Source organism: Thunnus maccoyii, chromosome 8, assembly GCF_910596095.1.
Source record: "Thunnus maccoyii chromosome 8, fThuMac1.1, whole genome shotgun sequence".
Lineage (NCBI taxonomy): Eukaryota > Metazoa > Chordata > Actinopteri > Scombriformes > Scombridae > Thunnus > Thunnus maccoyii.
In genome coordinates this window covers 28,485,628-28,506,644 of record NC_056540.1, presented here as the reverse complement: position 1 = coordinate 28,506,644, position 21,017 = coordinate 28,485,628, and the positions used below count along the sequence as shown (strand labels likewise).

Genomic DNA, 21,017 nt, shown 5'->3' with positions numbered 1-21,017 from the left:
GTGTCGCCGAAAATAGCGACAGGTGCAGTGACCAGCAGTTGCCAATAAACACATTCGGACTAAAAATACACAGGGAACAGGAATAGGAAAGCTTTGTGTCAGCTTTTAAAGCTGTAAGTGTTTATTGCTGTGGGCATACTGCATGTGATGCCAGGGAACTAAATCTTAAAACTACATTATAAGACTGAGTCACTTTGTCCTTTGTTTGACAAAGTCAAGCTAATATAAATTTGAGGGAGGGGTGACTGTTAATACCAATAGCAAATTTTAAAAATAGCTTATGTTTTCAAATAAGAGTCCATCATTTAAGAACAGGGTGGGATATGGAAGGGTAGTCTGTCAGCAATGTTGCTGCCATTACTATCAGGCTATGTGTTACAGGGTGGAAACTGCTAAAAATTGATCTCAAACTGGGCAGTTCATCAATGGGCTACTGTGACTATGACCAAAGGGAAAAGGACACAGTCACCTCTGTGTCTATAGCCTTCAACAGCGCCCTTACCCTGAACAATGTGGCAAAGCCCATACTGGCCTGAAAGACAAATAAGGCCTTCTGCCCACTAATTACAGAGGGGCTCAGCGACCGTTAGCCCTGACTGATTCAACATGCAAATCACATCCGACTCGGTGTCAGTTGGCTCCTTTGGCCAGAACTGTAATGCGAGGCCTGTTTGCTTGCTTTGGATTTGTTTGCACCCTTTCTTTTCTGAAAATGGGATGAGGTCAGCACTCAACGATGGCCATAAACAAACTGCTAAAATAAATGTAAATATAAATGTATCAGTACGTTTACTTGTAAGAACTGATTTTGTGATTTGCAGGATGAAAGATTTGTGGGTCAAAACCTGGACAAATTTGGTTCCCACAATGTCTACGTTACACATAACTGCCATTTCAGCATCTCAATGACTTTATTTCAACATGTGGTCAGGGACCAAATTGAAATATAGTTGAAATGTAATGTCAAATCAGCACTCAGTTACTAAGGTTTGGGTATTGTTGAATGATCACATTAAAAAGCCATAGACATAAATCCGAATACCATGCAGACAAGCCTACAGAGGAAAACAAAAGAGTAAAAACACTGCAGCCTTGGCTGCTGATGTCACTCGATTCTCAAGTGTTGTTTTGTCTCTAAAAAAGAAAGGAAAACTGACACAAGAAATATGTTGTGCTGTGCTATCCTGTTTTGTACATTTCCTGAAATCCAAGGTGTAGGGTACAGGAAAAATCCAGTTCGAGAGGGAACGTCAGCCCTCGGTGTTCGAGGTCTGGAAAAACCATTAGATCGAATAGAAGGGAAGAGACAAGGTCTAAGTTATTTCCTCTCTTTTTTCTTTTCTCTCCATCATTTGAGAAAAGGGTTGAGGTGGAGGGGTGGGGGGGGGGGGGCTTTATCCTCCTTGGAGTGTCGCAGCGGTCACGGCTGGGAAGGAAGCAATGACAAGAGGACTCAGGACGCACTTGTGTATTGCAACAGAACGGGACAACTGTTCATGCATCTGGTGCCCCGGGGTTACAGGGTCATGCAAAAAGTATGCGTATGTTGTGTGCCTCGGTGTGTTTGTGTGTGTTTCTTTGCTTCTTGTGCATAACAAAACATTACACATCTCAATAATTGGAATAAATCCCTTACAGCCAACAAAATCAATACAACTACAGGAAATTCATTCTCAAAATAGATTTTATCAAGTGTGTGTGTGTGTGTGTGGCTATCATTAGTCTTCATGTACACTTGTTACACAACAGCTTGAGGTAAAAGGTTGCCAAGAGGTGTTAGGTAATCACCTGTAAAACAATGAGCGAGAAATAGAATCAGGAAGTGGAGCTTTATATAAAACAGGCAAGGCCCCAATTTTTCCCAAAGCCTCTGCTGATAAGATTTTATGTCAGAATGACTTCATTTTTTTCATGTGAATGAAACGGTATAAATAATGAAACTTTTCAGGCTCTCCGTGTAGGCAACAATGTCAGCAGAGTTGTTTTAATCACATTGAAACATTGCTGGGGAAATATTTGAATAGTTTTATGATTCCGTGGCTCACTTTGTTACCTATTTCTGGGAATGCTGCCCATCCGCTTTGACCGAAAGAAAATGCCTTGTGTAACCTCATCTCACAATAAGAGAACAAAGACAAGTGCTCTGGGTCACTCAGCCAAATGAACACCATTACTCTGGAAACGTTTCACGAATACAGGCCCTAGTCTTTTGTGAGCCCACTGTTCAGTGCAACCCTGTGGCTTTCCTCAGGTGCTCAACGTTTCCCTGCAGCTTTCCAAAGCAAGCGTATTGGTTAACCACCCAAACCACTCGAGCATAATGCAATCTCCGATTCACAACACACAAAATGTATTGGCAGCAATCCACAGAACCTAATCCAGGAAGGGGAAACATTTCTGCAAACAGACTCTTGTTGAAAACGTCTAATGAATGGTTTCTCGTCTATTCTGAATGATGTGGAGTCTCCATGATTTTTCCAAATTTCCCCAGTTTGTACTTTTTTGTTTTCCTCATTCCAAACTACCAACAAGGGAGAGGGGTAGACAGACAGTGCTGCCTCTGTGCACAAGAACTCTCCAAACACAGAAGGCAGCTGTCCTGGAATGTGGACTGGCGTACAAGCAAGCTCTGAAATTATGGCCCTGGCCATTGCTAAAGAAAATAAAATTGATGCAATCTGTCGAGCATGCAGCTTTTAATTAGTGGCTTCCGTCTCCTAATTGGTTTCTCTCCGTTTCCCTCCGCCTTAATTCAGGATTGGACCAATTGGCCATGCTGCATTTAGTGTGCTTTGTTTGTCTTGAGAGAAACCGTACACCGTAATCAAGGCACAAAATGAACGTTTTCAAGGGCAGCACAAGCGAATCGGTGCACAGAACAGCCTCGTTCTTTTTTTAGTTTTTCTCATTTTAAGGAAATCAATCTTAACGGATTGTAGGACCCGACAGAGGAGAGGCTGTGTGTTGCGCTGTAAACATAAGTCGTTCTGAGCATGTGGAAGAATGAGGAAGTGATTTGGGTTCATGGCAGTGTACTTACATTCTTGGCTTTTTTAGCTTATCATTTTTCAAAGAGTATGACAGCAGAACAAGCTCAAATACCTTGATGGCCAGCATTACTAGCAAGCGGTGCAGTGGGGTCAAAGATCAGAGCCACAGTCATCCGAAAAAACAAGACTTACTTCAGAATGTGTATGTAGAAAAATGCTTGGAATACTGCATGCTTAAAGAAAAACATAATAAATACTTTTTAAATTCACTATGGATATGCTGCACATGTATTTAACACCACTGAGAGAAAAAATAACGCCGCATTCATGCCGAAGCTGGGTTTTTGCCTATGCAATAAGCACCCTTTATAATGGCTTGTGGAAAGTGCATTATCTGAATGCAAATGTTTACCCATGACCTAACAACTGAGTCATGTTTATTGCATGCAACAAAAGCTAACAGTGAGTGAAAACACACAAGAGATCACAAAGCTAAAGCTTACTGTGGTATGTTTATAGCCAGGTATGTGGTCTTTTAGTGGTTTTGTGTCAGAGCGCAGACGAGTAAACACTCCCACGTAGCTTTCCATTCAAGGTGTAAGCATGGTACGGGGCACAGGTAAGCCAATGATGGACGCCTCTCGGTTGTAATATATGTTGACTTGTGTTTGAATGAGAATAGTTGAGGCAGATGAGAGAGGGGGGATGCGCTGCTGGTTGCAAAACACAGTCGGTTTGATAAATCTTTTCCCAAACAACTACCGTTAGTCACTGAGGAGGGCTGGAGAGAGAGAACTGTGGGAAAGGAAGAGAAAATAGTGAATCAAACAACACGGATAGAGTAAAAGGAGATAAAACCGGGGGAAAAAAGAGAGCAACAGGCAACTGCTTGGCTGCTGACGGCTTACAGCGCAGGCTTTAGGGAGCAATCATTTGAGGTCAGGGACAGGTCTGGTTGCCTGGCACTACAGGATTCTCACTTATACACACTCACTCACTCACACACACACATTCCCTGTGTCATCCTCCCTCATGTTTACTGTTTCCACCAGCCAACAAACGCATTTCCTTGTTACTGGGGCAACTTGAAGAAATTCACTCCTGCACAGAAATCATATTCTCCACACAGCAGGCCAGGGCTGAACTGCAAGTAATGTTAGAACGAGCACAAATTGAATGCAATTACTGGAATGTAATATAGTATTTTGGGACTCCTTATTACTTAGAAGGAATTTACAGAAGTATTTTAAGTGTACGGGAATAATTTTACCTCTAATAACACTTTAGCTGCCTGAAACCTAAATACTAGATACTAAATATAAAAGTCTGACAAGTTCAACAGGTGAATTCAATTGATTTTACTCGTTTGACCACTAAAACACAAAACAAGAGCATCTAAATTCAATGTCGATGGTGGATCAGGAAACTGGTATGTTTTATTATTGTGTGCACGTCTCCCTAGAACTGGAACGGACACGAAACGCAACAAACATGTGACTCCATTTCTGGAAAGCAAAACAACATAGCAAGCATGTAGCTGGGCTCTATTAAGCATCCGAGGGCGTAACATAATTCCATGCAACATTTAGCAGTGAAACAAGACACAGATCGCCCATGGATGTAAATACTGCCTGAATTATTAGGGGCAGAAAATAAAGAAGGCGGGGGAGGGGGGGGGGGGATGAGGGGAGCAACCGGATAAGTAATAAAGATGATGGAGATATGAGAGAGAGAGAGAGAGAGAGAGAGAGAGGAAAAGGAGGAGGGAGACGGTTGAGGAGGGAGTCCAAGAAAGAGACAGAGTTGAGAGTTCCTCCATTCTGCTTTCTGTCTGAAACCAGTAGGTTTAATGCTTGAAAGTCCCTCTCTCTCTCTCTCTCTCTCTTTCTCTCTCTCTGTCTGTTTACAATTACCGTGCCGCGAATGAATCTTCCACGAATGACCGCTCAACTGGCAGCCCTGACTAGTCAGGAACAAGGGAGCTATTAGTGGAGGAACTGAGGAAGGAAGGAAGAGGGGAAAGCCAAAGGGAAGGCAGTCCAGCTCAGAGGCCCAGGGAGAGGAGGGGAAGGGAAGGAGGGAGGGAGGGTGCAATGGGGTAGGCTTAAAGGGGGGAGGGAGGGGAGGGAGGGAGGGAGGTGGTGGAGCAGTACAGAGGGATCAGCGGAGTTACAGAGCAAAGAAGGGAAGGGCAATAGAGAAGGAGGGCTCAGCCACATCTCCCTGAGGCGATCTGCTCGACAGAAGCAAAGATCCCCAAGGAGGAGGAAGAGGAGGAGGAGGAGGAGGAGGAGGAGGAGGAGGAAGAGGCCGTAGCATCCCCTCATCCCAGCCCGCCCATCTCCCTCCCGCCAGCAAGAAGAGGAGATGAAAGAGATTAGTTCTGGGGTCTGGCCCGGAGGACAGTGGACCAGGCAACCTCTGAAATTCTTTCATTTCTCAGGCAACAGGATTTAGGATGGGACCTCCCCATGGCCCTTTGACACAAGAAATACATGAGAGCATTTCATGGGTGTGACACCCTCTCAACCCCCTCCATCCCCCATACTAACCCGAGTCAAGGTTTTTTTTGGGCATGAGAGCGCTTCTGGGGACTTCCTGACAACCGTAAATTACTTTGGCTTCAGAGATGACAAGCAGGTAAAAAAAAAAAAGAAGCACTGGTACCCTTTACTGCAACACCTACACACACACACACACACACACACACACACTACGTACGAACACACTGAGGCTCAATCCCAAACCTAAGAAGCAGCCGCCTTTCACACGGTCATTCATCAAGCAGAGCCTGTGAAAGAGGAAATGAAGTGACACTGCCCCGTCATCCTCTTTCCGATGCATCTGCCAAGTCCCTGTAGCAGGGCCACAGGGCCTCAAAGACCTCAGACATGGTTCTGTCTCACTTTATTATTGTATCTCCATCTGACCTTATGGGTCATGCTTTAACTTTCATAAAATTTTACTGCTTAGCTTCATATACAAATTAATTTTAACTGTTCAAGAAAGACATGGCAGTCCACTGGTCTTTTAAAATTTGCATTTAAGGAAGGAAGGAAGCAAAACGGGATAGAGTAGTAAAGACACAAGCCAGGAGCCAGACTTAGCCAGATTCAATCCTGTTCCAGGTATTAGCATGTTTTTCCAGGACCCAATTCATCGAGGAATTTTTTTTTTCTTTTTTTCCAAAGATGCTACTTACATTTGGGGCCACCAATGTGCAACGTGTGTTGTCTAGTAAAACTTCAGCACATAGGGAGTAGCTAATGTAAATTTTGAGACCCCCTTTGCATTAAATTTATTTGTTTAGCGGTTCGGTTTCTTGCTGAGAGCAGCCGCCAGCAGAGAGTCAGCTTAGTTTAGCTGGAAAAAGAGGGAAACAGGTAGCCTGACTCTGTCTAAAGGTAACAAAATCTGCCCATGCTCACTAATGAACACATTATATCTCGTTTGTGTAAGTGTAATAATGTAAAATTGTAGTTTTAGCAAGGCACAGTGACTTCCTGGAGTCTCTGCTGGTTGCCTGGCAACCTCACAGTGATATTTACCATAGACATGAGAGTGGTATCAATCTTCTCATCTTCACTCATGGCAAAAAAGAAAATGCATGTATTTCCCGAGCTGTTGAAGGATTCCTTTAATGGTTAAAACAATTCAACAAGTAAAAATGTAACAAATTTGCTGGTTTCTGCTTCTGAAATGTGAGGATTTGCTGCTTTTTACTCACTTTAATCACTGTAAATTGAGTGTCAGGGTTTTGGATTAATGGTCAGACTATCTGAAGATGTCGACTTAGGCTCTGGGAACTATGAGGGGGAATTTTAAAAATGTAAAAAATGTCAAATTAGTTAGTTACTAGCTGCAGATGGGCCTAAATCGAACAGCTACAGTCCTTATAGCATCAATGGAGTCTACTTAACCACATGCTTAACCAACACTGATATATATATACATACAGCTCCAGTACATGGAAACACAACTCCTCCTCTGACAGCCAAATGGTCCTCCTCACAGAAGGGCCTGGTGGGATTGATTTCATTTCAGCTACAATGGGTAACTTAAATCTTGATGAAGACGGCTGAAGCCAGCAGAGGATATACATTGGGATACCGTTTCTCCCCCAGCCTGTCCAGTGCGCCTCTGAAATGACTGCAGCAAATAATAGCCCATTTGTTTAGCCATTCTCCAAACATGGCACTGGACCTCGTTGAAGTGAACAAAAAAAAAAAAGGGGAGTACAAACCTGCTTTTTATCACAGGAAAAAAAGGAGACACATTGTAGCTCCCTTTGCGACATTACCGTACCCCCACCTCCTCCAACTCCCATTTCAAATCCCCCCAAAACTTACACCTTATCCACTTGTAAGTAGCTCTTAATGTGGTGTTGGGATCCCCGGAGCAGAGAGCTGGGCTCAGGGGGCTTCAGCAGGGGATATTTGGAACATACAAAGGGGGTATTATTTGTTGCCCACCACCACCCCCCACCACCCCCCAGCTGGCCCCCTACCAGCTTCTGTTCTGTATGTGGGTCTGACTGTATCCTGATGGTGGCGAATGATGACTCCTTCCTACTCACTGGTTATTATGAAGACAAGAGAAAGAGTACACCGGCTGGCTTATGTCCTTCTATGATCCATATGGTCAGGTATTAATCAGTCAGTCGAAATTCAATATCTGTTGTGGTAAATGTGCTTCCAAGATATCAGATTGATCTCAGCATATTCTGTAATGACATCAAGGCAATGCAGTTAGTGAGGCATTTTGTGTTTCACCAAAATTTGGACATAGTTTCCATAATCTTCCCTGTGTCCTCTTTGTTTCTTTTGTTAATGAGTTTAAAGAATGGTAAGAGAGAATGATAGTAGCATCAAAGTAATGGCAGCTTGACTGACAGGTAAAATGGTTAGGTAGAAGAGAGGTGATGGGGAAACTGATCATTTTGTCTGAATCGTGTAGTCAGCTTGACAGCTAGCTAAAACTAGCGGTAGCCTTGATGTGTACAGTTGTTTTGCTAAGTTTACCTGCTAGCTACAGTAGTTGACAATGTTAAGGTTTACTATGCATTTTATTTAATTACTATGTGAGAAGATTTGAAGAAGAAACAAGTACGTATGACAAGCACATATGAGACCAATAGACAATTTATTTTCTCACTGGAACACTTCTGTTGTTAGAAAATTTGATTTCTCTTTGATCTGCAATGACACCAGTTTTTTTTTTAAGGTAGGTGTACTGCCAAATTGTTCATGTACTTCCATGAAAGCGCCTTGTTGCTGACAGATTTGTGACAACTGTGAAGCCTCTGTATTGAAGCTGGAATATACTGGTTTATATGGACAGGCCAGTTTGCAAGCGTGGTAGCTACAGAGACACTTGTGCACATGTGCCCATTAAAGATGAACAACATGGACACAATTTGCTATCATGGTTATATGTAATTCCGTGTTAAAATATTTATATATATATATTATGATACAGTTAGAGATTTGATACTTGAAAAACCACTTCAATCCAATATTGCCTGAGCAGGCCTGCTCAGTGATTAGCAACATTGCCCACAACGGTTCAAAATAACCACTCACAGTAAAAGGACAGCCACTTTGGTATAGGCAGTCTAGACAAAACTTTAAAATTTTACAAAGAGCTAAATAGAAAGAGGACAAAGGAAATTCGGAGACAGAGCAATAAAGACAGACACGCAGAGATGTAAAAAGAGGAAAATATACCAGCTCTCCAGCAGTATTGCAGGAGGGGGGTTAGGAGTAGCATTTATGAGAATAAACGAGATTTCCTGAACTGAGAGCATTCCAAGGGCGCCGGTGGTCTCTGCTTGCCAAGAGGCAAGACGACACATGCTGGAGATGTCTGCCAGGTAGCAGAGCACAAAGAGCCCTCATTTCCTCCCTATCCCTCCCTCCCTCCCTCCCTCCCTCTCTCCCTCCACCCCATCCCCTCACCCCCCCCCACCACACACACACACACACACACCTCCCCACACTATCTTCTCTCTCTTGTTCACCAAAACAGAAGTGAGCTGCATCTATTGACTTGTAAATGACAAAACTTACACTTGTTCTGCTCACCTTAACATTAACAAAAAAGAAAAAAGAAATACGAGCAGTGTCTTTTCGTGTCTTAAATTGTTACTTTTTTCTATTTTAAAAGTTTTTCTTAAAGTATGAAGACGGCTTTCTACTGCAGATGTCGTATTGCATCAGAAGAGGAAGTCCTATATCGTTAAAACTTTTCTTTAGCTTCATGAAGTCTAACTGTACATGCTATTACACTGTCTTCAACCAAACTATATCTTTTTTTTTGTGGACAGATAACCAGAGTTAGTCTGGTCATGCAGGTTTTCTCTGCGTCTGCTCGGCTTTTTCGCGGTGGTATTCTTGCATGCACACATGTGTAAGCTGATACTAATACAGCCCTTGAAGTTTGATACTTGCCTGGGGATCCTGCTTCCCCAATGCTCACAAACACACATACTCATGCGCACAGCTTCCCAGAGCTCATCCATCCCTAGGTGGTATCTCATTACTTGCTCACGAAGAGACACACACACACACAAACACACATACACACACTTTTTGTTTTCTTTTGCCACTGTAACTTAACTAAGCCACAAGCCAAAACTCTCACTCTGCCTTCTCATTACTGCATCTTAGATGCATAACCATTGCATGAAATGCTTTGAATGCTCTTAAAAACAGAACCGCGAGAGAACAGCATTTAAGCAAGGAGAAAAAATACCAAAACCGTAGCTAGCGGTCAACATTGAGAACTTGTCACAGAATAATGTGTTCTGGATGAAAACGGTTAAGGAGTTAAATTTAGAGACGAGAACACAACGTTTAAGCAGAGAGATGCTACGAGCTACAGTGTGGGTAGCATTGACAACTCAGCTCAGCCTCAGCAGAACACCCTGTACTGTGGCAGCGGGGCCCTATTCAGAACTGTGCAGTCAGGAAAAAACAGTGAATAAGCTCTAATCCTTTAAGACAGCACCAATAGAGATTCCATCATGCTTGGCTCGTCACGAGAGGAGAGCAAAGCTTGAGAGATGATAACGTCAGTCCAACACAAAATAAAATATGGCCTGTTTTGACTGGCTGGCTTATAGCCGCTCTTTTAGCTAAGGGTTGTTTCCTGTTGAGAGGAGGCATGGCTCAGGTGGAGGTTTCTGCCAAAGAAAAGGCAAAACAAAAGGTATTCATGGAGTGAAACGCTGAGGATCCTTCGATGCCCTCGTGTGAGGACAGATCACAAGGACTGAAATGTTTTGAGTGTTCATGGGAGGCTTCCTTCACTTAAGTCTTGATGTATAGTCTTTATGAAAGTAGGAATTAAGAGGTTTTCATATAAGTCATCACACACAAACAAAAGCACAATTACATACACACATTTACTTTGGTGTCACATAAAGTAGTGCTGCACACATTAGTTGATTATTTGATTGACTTGATGTAAAATTAATCAACGATAATTTTGCTAATTAACTGTCATTTATCAAGCAACAATAGTGAACATTTGATGGTGTTCTTTGTTCAATATCTTTGTCCTGAAGATGTAATTTTGGCTCTAGGACCGTGTCACGGGCAAAAAGAAGAAAGTAAGAAAATTACTGGATTAATCAACCTTGCAAAAAATAGCTGGTTGCATGGCTGGTAATTACATCAAACATGACAGTGAGTTCCAGTCTAACAGTCTAAATAATGAAATGTACCTTTAAGACATACTGTGTTGGCTATATATAAGAGAAGCAACGTCATCAGACAGTGCCTTGTATTCTTTGAGTTAGTTAGGAGGTGCACATGCTACAGATGGAGGCATATTGTCAAGCTCTTGTGTCCAAAGTGTGACGTTTAGGTTTACGTGTGGCCTCTGTTATGTTCATGTATGATGATATAGTAGCCGTACGACCGGGCTCGGTAAGGTTGAACGTTAGTAATAAACAACGAGCATTGTGGAAATCCCAGTGCCGTTGCGGCTGTGAGTTTTTGACTTCTTCCACGCTCTCCAAACTACCTCAACCAAGAAACACGGACTCAAACTGTTACAAACCGCATCATGTAGAATATAAATATCAAATTTATTTTATTTTATTATATATAGTTGATTTATAGCTTATTTGACAGTTTCTCAATAGCCATGTGGTGGGAAATCCCACCATTCAGGTTCACCACACAAGTGATAACAGAAGCATAAATTATTTGCAAAACACCACTGATTAAGATCTGGGACACAAGCATGCAGGCATACATGAATGGAACAAACACACACACACACACACACACACACACACACACACACACACACACACACACAGAGGCTGGCACTGAGGCACCGATGTGAGCTCTGAATGCAAAACGGAGAGAGAGAGAGGAGAAAAAAAAAAAAAAAAAATCAAAGCTACACTTAGCTAATGCCCGAATATTTACCAAGTGGCCCACTAATTACAGTCTGGTGGAATTCGACTGTGATTACAATTAGCAACGTCCAGACTGGCTCGGAAAACACTGGCAGATGTTCAGCCTGCTCCAACTGGCCTGTATTTACTTTGCATGACTCCTGCTAAGGCCCAGTAAGCCACAGAAGGACTTAAATAAAATTTATGCACCTTTATCAACACAGGCTCTTGTTTAAAAGAGGACACAGGGCCGTATGCAGCTGTCATGTGGTTGAAATTTAAACACACAGAGGATGAAATTAAGTCGTTTTGATCCACTGAGGAGGATGTAACCGGTGAATGTTGTGGATTTTAGATGAAAAATGAACACTGACAAACATGATAAATATGACCTAAAATGATGAACGGCGACTGAGAAATAGTCATATGTCACACGGTTACGATGCCAGTTTGTGTTAGTAGAAATAAGTGTTGGGACACAAAACCACAAGACCATGAAGGCTCATAAAATATCTCACAAGACCTCACGCTTCATCCTCATGTTTCGGTGTCATACGTCATGCTTGTACGGCTACATTTCAGTGAATGCCAATAAACCGGATAGAACAACCAAATCACTGCTGAGTGTAGTGAGACAACATAAGCTGCTATACATTACATGCCGCACAAAGTATCATAACACCAGACTACAGACTATTAAATGTTACGACATGATTTTCAACCTTTTTTTTTTAATGTGGTAAAAATTTATTTAGTGGCATGTTTCCTGCTGTTTCTAACCACAAAGAAGATTGGCTACATCTGACATTCAGGCATCACTTTTATCTAAACTCTTTACATCAGTATGAATGAATACTTTTAATACAAGTGTTGGGATAGTTGGGATTTAACCTCCTTACTGCAGAGGTTTCTTATTACCAAAATGGCATGTTTGCATATTTTTTTTCTAAGCCTGTGTGTTTACTTTTACAGGTTTTTTAATCCTTATGACTGGTGAATATAGAAAATAGTTGTGAAAAGAGAACTGACCCATGTCAGATTTGGCACCATCTTCTGTTCAGAAGTCACACTGCATTACTGAGAGGCTGATTTGCAGAGGGAGGAGCTTGTGAGCATGAAGAGGGGAGAAAAAGCCAATACAGACCACCGTTGGACAGAGAAGACAAGATAGTCTTAACCAGTCGGTTTAATTAGTGACACGCCATCACTGCTGGAAGCTGATAGAACAAAATAAAGACAACTACATGACATATAAATGCTGTGGTATGCTCTTTAGTATGTGAAAGATACAAAACAAAAAACCACAAAGAAACTGCTTGTTTTTTTTCTGCCACATATGCATTTAGAAATAATCGATTCACCTGCTTCATATTCAGACATGTTTCACTGTGCAAAACTTTGATTAAAGCAAAGTTAACTTTAATGTCTTCTGGCATAATGTGGCGTATGGTTTTCTCAGGAAGGACGCTGCAGTAATTTTACTATCATTTATTTGTTGTCATTCTTCCAACGTGATAACATGCCCGGGGAGCTTTTAGGTGACTCAAACAACATTCTGGCACAATTTCACCCACAACATTGTGAGTGATATAGGCAGGTAACAAAGAGAAAGAGGAAATTTGTAAGTGGGTGGGCCACTGTGCTCAGACCTGCCGGGACATGATCCGTCTGTACAATTATAGTTTAACAATATTTCTATTTATAAAATGTAAATATCACAAAGTACTTCGTGTTTCGACAGTGTGCTGAGAAGAATGTGATTTTGGGTCCTCGAGTGGATATTTATGAATCTCAAGTGAATCCATTTGTTAGTTTTGAAGCTATCTGCAACTGTAAACATACTGGTGGATGAGGGAGAATTTGTTGATTTAAACTTCAATATCAAAATGCTGCTATAGTGAATCTAGATGTTGAAAAGTAAGATTGATTCTATTGTTTTTTGCACCAAACAACAATAAAAATAGCTGAAACAAAGAGTAATCAAGAACTCTTTTGCTAATAATTTTAAACATCTGTTCAAGTCATTTATGAAGAAATGCCGGGCGTAATCTGGTTCTATTCAATTTCTCGAGTGTAAAGATTTGCTGCTCTTTTATATCACTGTAAATTAAATATTTTGGGATTTTAGACAAGTGTTCAGACAAACAAGCAATTTAAAGATATCGGTCAGTCTCTGGGAAACTGTGACGGACATTTTTCACTATATCTGACATTTTACAGATTAAACGATTAATGAAAATACCCTCCAACCCTCTTTTTTCATCTCCAAATGACATATTGACTGTTATATGTGATATTATGTATGTATAGGACATATAGAAAGTGGCAGAAAAAGTCTTATCAACTGAAATACAAATATGCTACTTGCACCTACAGAGAGTCTATCAGGGTAGATATACTGTCCTTTCTATCAACCCTAATTCTATGGCCTGTTTTTTTTTTTTTTCACCCCTTGATCTGATAAGAGCCCAGTTGGTAACTTCTGGACCCAAACAAAGACCCATCTGCTAGTAATCTTCTCCACTGTAACAGTCCTGCCTCCTGATAGCATGGATGAAGCCCAGCGCACATTAGAGTAAACAAATAGGCTATTCAGTGAAACAACAAACCAACACGACCTTTCCTGATGAATAAGCCGCCAATAGATTTGCAACACCGAACTGGAGAAGCAAAAAAATGTCAAGACATAGTTTTAAACAAACTGTAAAACGGTGGTGAAAGGTGCATCTTGTTCCGAGCGCGTGTGTTTATGTGTACAATCGGCGAGATGGACAGCTGCTCGACAAACAGAGCAACAGGGGGGGTTCTTCCTATTGAACAGGCTGGATAAATATTCCCTGGTGGTGCTAATCAATCACCACAGCCCGGTCACGGAGGGTCAGAGGTGGGCTCGGGTGATTGGCGCAATACAAAGGAAAGAGGAAGTGTAAGAAGTTTTTTTTTTTAAGGTGGAGGGGTGCAGCGGGGAGGTGTGAGGAGGGGGGTGGTGGGGGGGTTTGTTTAGTGACATGTCATCATGCAGAGGAACTAACCTACTTTGCATCGGCCACTGCAGCTAGTTACATTACCTCACGCAATTAGATCCACGGCATTTGTAGCAGATGGTGCTGTTGAAATGAAAAAGAAACAATATGTCTGGCACAACAGCAGATAATCCTGGTTAGTCTGCAGCTCTGACAAAGCAATAACACACATTTCATTTATCACCGATGTTATTCGAAGGCGAGAGGAAGTAATGGGACTGTGTGTTCTTATGTCAAGATGATCTGTTTTGTTATCTTTTGTTATCCTTTTGTTAGGATGTGATTCAGCTGCATTAGTCACACCATGCCTGTATGTTGTTGCATACCTAGTCGTGTTTTTCACTGAGGTAATACAAAGGCGAGAGGAAGTTGAAGGACTTGGTGCGTGTGCAAAAGGACTAGATGTCTTAGTTAGACAAGTTAGGCTTCAGCATTATTATAACTGCAGGGGATGTTTAGTTTGTGTTTGCAAAATGCAGTTTGCATATAAATGATGAGCATTGTGAGAATGGCCACGTTTTTCATATTAAACACCTGGAAAAAAAGAATGCTACCAACACATTTTTATGTTATACTAAAACTTATATCGTTCATTACTCCTCATTAGGGCGAGGTTACATATTGATACCGTATTAATAAGAATGTTTTTTTCAATATCGATACATCATGATAAAAAGAATCATATATAAAAATAACTAGATGACATGTTTAGTACAAACAACTGCGTTCCAATGTTATGAACAAAACTTAACTCATTTAAAACTAAAAATTTGTGTGAAAACACTGGAAAACAAGATTAAATGAGATAAAAATAAGATTATATCATCACAATATGATTCCAATTAGCAGTTAACAGTTGCCTATTTACACATTCAGCAGACACGGAGAAACATCAGTATTTATTTGGAGTGAATGTGAGATGATATATTATTCACTCTCCTTGTAGCTCTGATTTGGTTTCCATCGACTGCTGAGGCAAATTTCCGGCTCTTAGCTGCTGAAAGCTCCGCTGTGTTCACCAGCTAGTCGTTACCTTCGTATGCTGGGCAGGTAGCATACAGCAGGTTTATCAAAGCTTTTTTTGCTGAAAACAGTTGCTTTCTACTGCTGGAAATGATGCTGATGAAAGCGGTGAGAGTGAACCAGAACAGTAAAGTTGTGGGCTATAAAACCAAAACAATGAGCTGAAAGACACTAAAATCCTCTGTAAAGCTGAGCAGAAGTGCAGAGTCAGGGTTTATCACCATCAGTTACCTTTTTTAAACACTGTCATCTAATGCCACTATAAAAAATATTGATTAGACCAACTTTAAGGTAAGGGATAAAACTTTGGATTTGACAGTTTATGCTTTATAGAACTGATTTTCATTTAATCCTTCTGACATAGTTTCCCGACTCAAAACAACCTTTGAACACAGAGAAACGACATGATAAGAAGCGGAAATCTACGCTGTCTCGTGGCAGCGGTTGAGAGATGGACGACAGGCCTGCTCCTTTCAAACTAAAGTAAACGCCACTTTCTCCCCTCTCTTCCTCTCTCCATCCCTCCCACTCTGTCCATCAAACAGCTGAGGCCCCCAGGAGCCTCCTCTGCTCCACCAACAGCCCGACAATGACTTCATTGACACCCAAGCGTCCCATTAATCTTCATTTGTCCCATCATATCCTGCCATTGGCATGGAAATGCCTGCCCATCTCCGGTGCGAACTGACAGTCAGCGGCGGCAGCGGTGGTGGCGGAGGGGCGGCAAAGGGTGCTAAAACCGTAAGGGGTGTGGGGCGTGAGCGGGGTGCCTATCTGTCCATTTGGCAGCTTCCTTTCCCCAATATATGTCATAGGTTCCTGATTCAAATGACTTGAACCTTACTAAGCAACCACACCAACACACATACTCGGTAGGGGGTGCGGGCAGAAGGAGGTAATCTGATTTCTCAGCTGCCTGGGAGACCACTTCCTGAGAGGGAGGCCAGCTTGTGGAAGGACGCCTGGGGTTTCCCATCTGTCCACCCAGGGGCTTGACCCCCTACCTACTGTTAATAGAGTTCCTTACTCTCTCTCTCTCTCTCTCTCTTTTAGATCTACACACATGCAAACACACACTCAGGCTGTTTCTTAGCCGCCATACCGCTAATGGAGTTTGAAATGAGACAGCAACCAGTTGCAGAAGCGGAGGAAGTTGCTGTCATTCCCCCACCGCAGCGATGGATCAATTCTCCACAAGTGGGCTAGAAATGGAGTTGGGGGGGGGGGGGGGGGGGGGGGGGGGGGTGTGGAGTGTTAGGGGAGGGGGGAGACCCAAAATTTGTATGTGGAGGATTTCTCTAAGGAGTATCTAGATGGATTTACAGATGGCGGTTCCCAGTTTATATGAAACAACTGCAGATGTGCAAACCTTTCTTTTTTTTTTCTTAGTTGGGATATGTGATCATTGTGTTTACAATAAATTTAGGATAAACATTATGTTTGTGTGGGACAGTAGGGAGCAAAAGGTAATGGGGAATGTAAGGAGAGGGATATATAAGAAAACATTTTTTTTTTATTCCTAGGAATGGAAATACCTTACCTTGGAATTGTAAATAGTTAAGAAAATAAAAATTATGGCTGATGGGAAACTTGGATGTGTGAGCATATCATCTGAGTTACACCTTTTATGTTTTTTTTAATCATTTTTTTTATGTTTGACTTGGAATTATTTTAATGATAGTAATATACAGTAGGTATTCATTATGCTGGTTCGAACCACAATGAAAACAAGTCTTTATTGTCTCATATTGACATTGTTGGTAGTTGTGTATCATTGAACGTCTCCTTTTCATAATGTCAGATAAACTAAACTAAATACATTTTATAAGGATATTAGCACAAAACATTTAATTAAAGATAAAACTTGTAATTGAAAATTGTCAACAGCTCAAAATTCATCATAATTTCATCTTCAAAGTGATATTGTCTAGTTTGCAGATTTGCAAATGTGCAATTACTAATCTAAAAAACTTGTAGTGTCCTTGGAAAGACCCTCAGCAGCACTATTCTTGCCAGAGTTTGTAATTTCTCACATCTGAGGTGGTAAACAATATGTTATCATTACCAATCATCATCAACGACAAAAATATGAGAATAAATCCCAGTTTGAAAAGCACTAGAATTCCCTTTTAAGTCATTTTCTTATGAATTTTACATTAGTAATAAACTTATCATAATAGACGCTAATGTCTTTTTTGATTATGGATCTCCTATTTTAGAATGAAACAGAGATACAACAGTTGTTTTTAAGATTAAAGTTGAAGACCCAAGGACAAAAAGTGGAAGAAAGACAGAGACAGAAGTCTGCCTGAGCAGGAGCTTAAGGAGCACCGCGACATTCTACTTTCCTGTGTCCTTTTTGACGAGGCACAGACTCCTTCTTTGATCAGCACTCAGGAAATTTCATTAGGACGGAGATGGGTGGATAAGAGACCAAAGAAAGCTTTTGTGGATAGGAAGTGGAAGAGGAGGAGATAAAAAAAGGGTAGAAAAATAGAAAATGGAAGGGGTGACGAGTAAAAAAGACTGATAGTAGTTTGATCTCTCTTCTGTCAAATTGTCATTGGGGAGGAAGAAGAAAGAAAGAAGAGACACATGTTTTACTGGCAACTATAAAGTGTTTATATGAACTGAATCAGAATTGATATTGTTCCTCTGTTGTAGTTGTTCACTGGTTTGGATTGAGCCTAATGAATGCTCACAACCTGTACATGATGTGAAACATTCATGAAATTAATCTGACACAGTGAATAAAAGGTGTAACCTCCTTATTTTTAAGTAAGTTTTCGAAAACTACTTGATCCCAATACTAATATAGAGTGTTGTCTTTTTTTACAAACAAATCTTTGTAGAGCTGCAACGAGTAGTCAACTAATTGATTGGTTGATCGAAAGAAAATCATTGACAATTATTATGATAACCGAATAATCCCTTTAGTCATTTTCTGAGGAGAAATGCCAAACGGTTGCTGGTAGCAGCCTCTTAAATGTGAGTATTTGAAGCTTTTATGTGTCATACATGATAGTAAACTTAATATCTTTGGGTTTTGGACTGTTTGTCGGAAAAAACTTTTGAAGACATCATCGTGGGCTCTAACAAATTGGAACAGGCGTTTTTGTTTCACATTTTATAAACAAAATGAAAATCGAGAAAATAATCGTCAGATTAATCGATAATGAAAACACTCGGCAGTTGCAGCCCTAAATCTTTGGTTGAGCGGAGACACCGGCTTGCAGAGCATATTAACCAGACAAAAGCCTAAAGTTTCAACAAACCGTTATGCGATTAACGTTATTTTGTTACAGCTGATGCTGCGTAATCTGTCTGTGACATTTGTCCTATTAACTGGAAAAGTCAAAGCAAAGCAAAATGGCTTTCCCAAAAATGGGAATTTTGTATGTTGCTCTTTGTTAATAAAAAAAGATGACTGAGAGATAAAAAAAAGTTTGATTTGAATCTTGTTAGAATCAAAGCTTAGCTAATTGGGATGTTTTGGCAACTGGGAAACAGACCCAAAATGGAACCGGCTGTGGTAACTCAACCCTTGTTTAGAGGTTGTGAATGCAGAAAAAGATACAAACTATTTTATTCCAGTATTTTTACCTTTGCTGGTTTTCTTTATAAAAATATAACTAATCTACAGAGCGCAGTTTGTGCACGATGAGATGTGTCTTCAGATGTAAACAGCCATATCTTTATACCTACAAAACTTTAGTGTTTTGATGTTGTTCCCTTTTCCTTTGTGGTCCTGACGAACCACACATCTGGTCTCTTGGAAGAGGACAGAAAGTTTTTTTGGTGCATTTCAGCCAAACAAAATAACTAAATGAGTAAGAGCTCCGGGGTAGACTAAATCACTCCAAACATGTTTAAAATGAATGCAACCTATACCAAAACAAGTTGTTAAAATGTGTGATTATCTGATTCCGCAGCACCGAAACAAAGCAGTGACAGCATCCAAAGAGAGAGTGGAGAAAGACAGACCGGAGCGAGCCACCTTTAACCTTATCAATCATGTACAACAGAGGAAGGGAGGGAGAGGAGGAGACAAGGGAGACACACAGACAACATCTCCTCAACCTTATCAATCACGGACCAAAGAGGAGGAAGGAGAGATAAAAAAAACAGAGAGCTGGCGTCTGTTTACCTTATCGATCATGTCGGGCCGGTTGGTGGCGGCCAACACGGTGACGTCTCGGAGCTGCTCGACGCCGTCCATCTCTGTCAGGAGCTGAGCCAGGACCCGGTCGCCTACGCCGCCGGATCCTGAGGAGCTGAAGGAGTGGACGGGGAACATAAGATAGATGAGTGCGAGAGAAGGGAAGAGAGATGAGATTGATGTATGGATGGATGAGCAAAAGAAAGTATGGATGAAGGAGAGGGAGATAAAAATATTGAAATGTGACATGATGGATTACAGATAGATGGTGGATGGATGGGAGGAAGGGAGGCATGGAAGATGCAGAAAAGAATTAATTGAAGAAAAGATAGAGATAATGGGGATGAATGTGTGACGGATGAATCACTGGACAAATAATATGAATAGCATCACATAACTTCCTGAAAACATGGAGTTACATTCATCACCATTATTTGCGATATTACCAGTTCTGAAATACTTGTGTGGAACTTTTAAATAGTTAAATTGACACTGTGAATGAGTTCTTTCATTAGCTTAATTCTTCTTCTTCAAAAAAGCAAAAGTGAGTTATCCTGCCACTGACGTCCTACAGCGCTGAACTCAAAACAAGGCAGCGGAAAAACAGGTCATCCCTCTCAAATACAGAAGCCCTCCTTAAGAAAATGTTAACAAATGTGTCATCTTGTTTTAACTTGACTAAATGCAGTTTAGCTAATCAGGCAAAGTTTGGAAATGCAGGTTTATAATCAAAATCAGGAGAAGCGTCTGATATTGTGTGTGTGCAATTTTTGGATCATTTAAAGTCATAATTCTCCAGAATTTCATTGAATCAAACCCAATTTATTAACCGAAACCAGGGATTCACATGTACTTGATGGGGTGAGGTATACAAAAGCTGTTGCATTTTAGTCTTCATTATTTAAAAATCACTTTCAGATTCACCACAATTCATTCGTGGTCGATACACGTGTTATTTTAATGTAACTTTTGTTATTAGAACGTACTTATCATTGCCATCGGTAACCACAGGTGTCGCCAAAACAACAAGGACCAAAATCTTAAGCATTATAACTTTACATACTTTACTTTGGTCAAATATTAACAAAAACAAAACAATGGAAAAAGGAGTAAACAATAAAAGCTACATCAAAAATAAAATAAGGATACCATGATCATGCAGTTAAAGAATAAGGTTAATATTATTCTATATTTCAGTCATTGTTAATAAATCCAGTGAAATAAGTGAACAGTTCAGGTTCAGTAACTTCCTAAAACAGTTGAGAACTGTTGTTTTCAGCATATGTTAACACATTTAATAGGGACTATTTTCAGCCGTGGATTAATACACATTTAGTGCTCCAGCAAGAGGATGACTCAAGTTATACATAACCCATGTTAATTGTAATGAGGTACTATGTCAGCCAGTGCAG

At 40.9% G+C, this 21,017-nt stretch overlaps 1 protein-coding gene across 1 annotated transcript in view; it reads right to left on the bottom strand.

Annotated features, from left to right (window-relative positions):
• spata5 (spermatogenesis associated 5) overlaps window positions 1-21,017 on the bottom strand; it is a 122,945-nt gene that overhangs the window by 60,170 nt on the left and 41,758 nt on the right. The window contains exon 15 of the mRNA XM_042418430.1: window positions 19,594-19,720. Coding sequence (XP_042274364.1) covers window positions 19,594-19,720 — 127 coding nt within the window. The remainder of the gene's footprint in view (window positions 1-19,593; window positions 19,721-21,017) is intronic.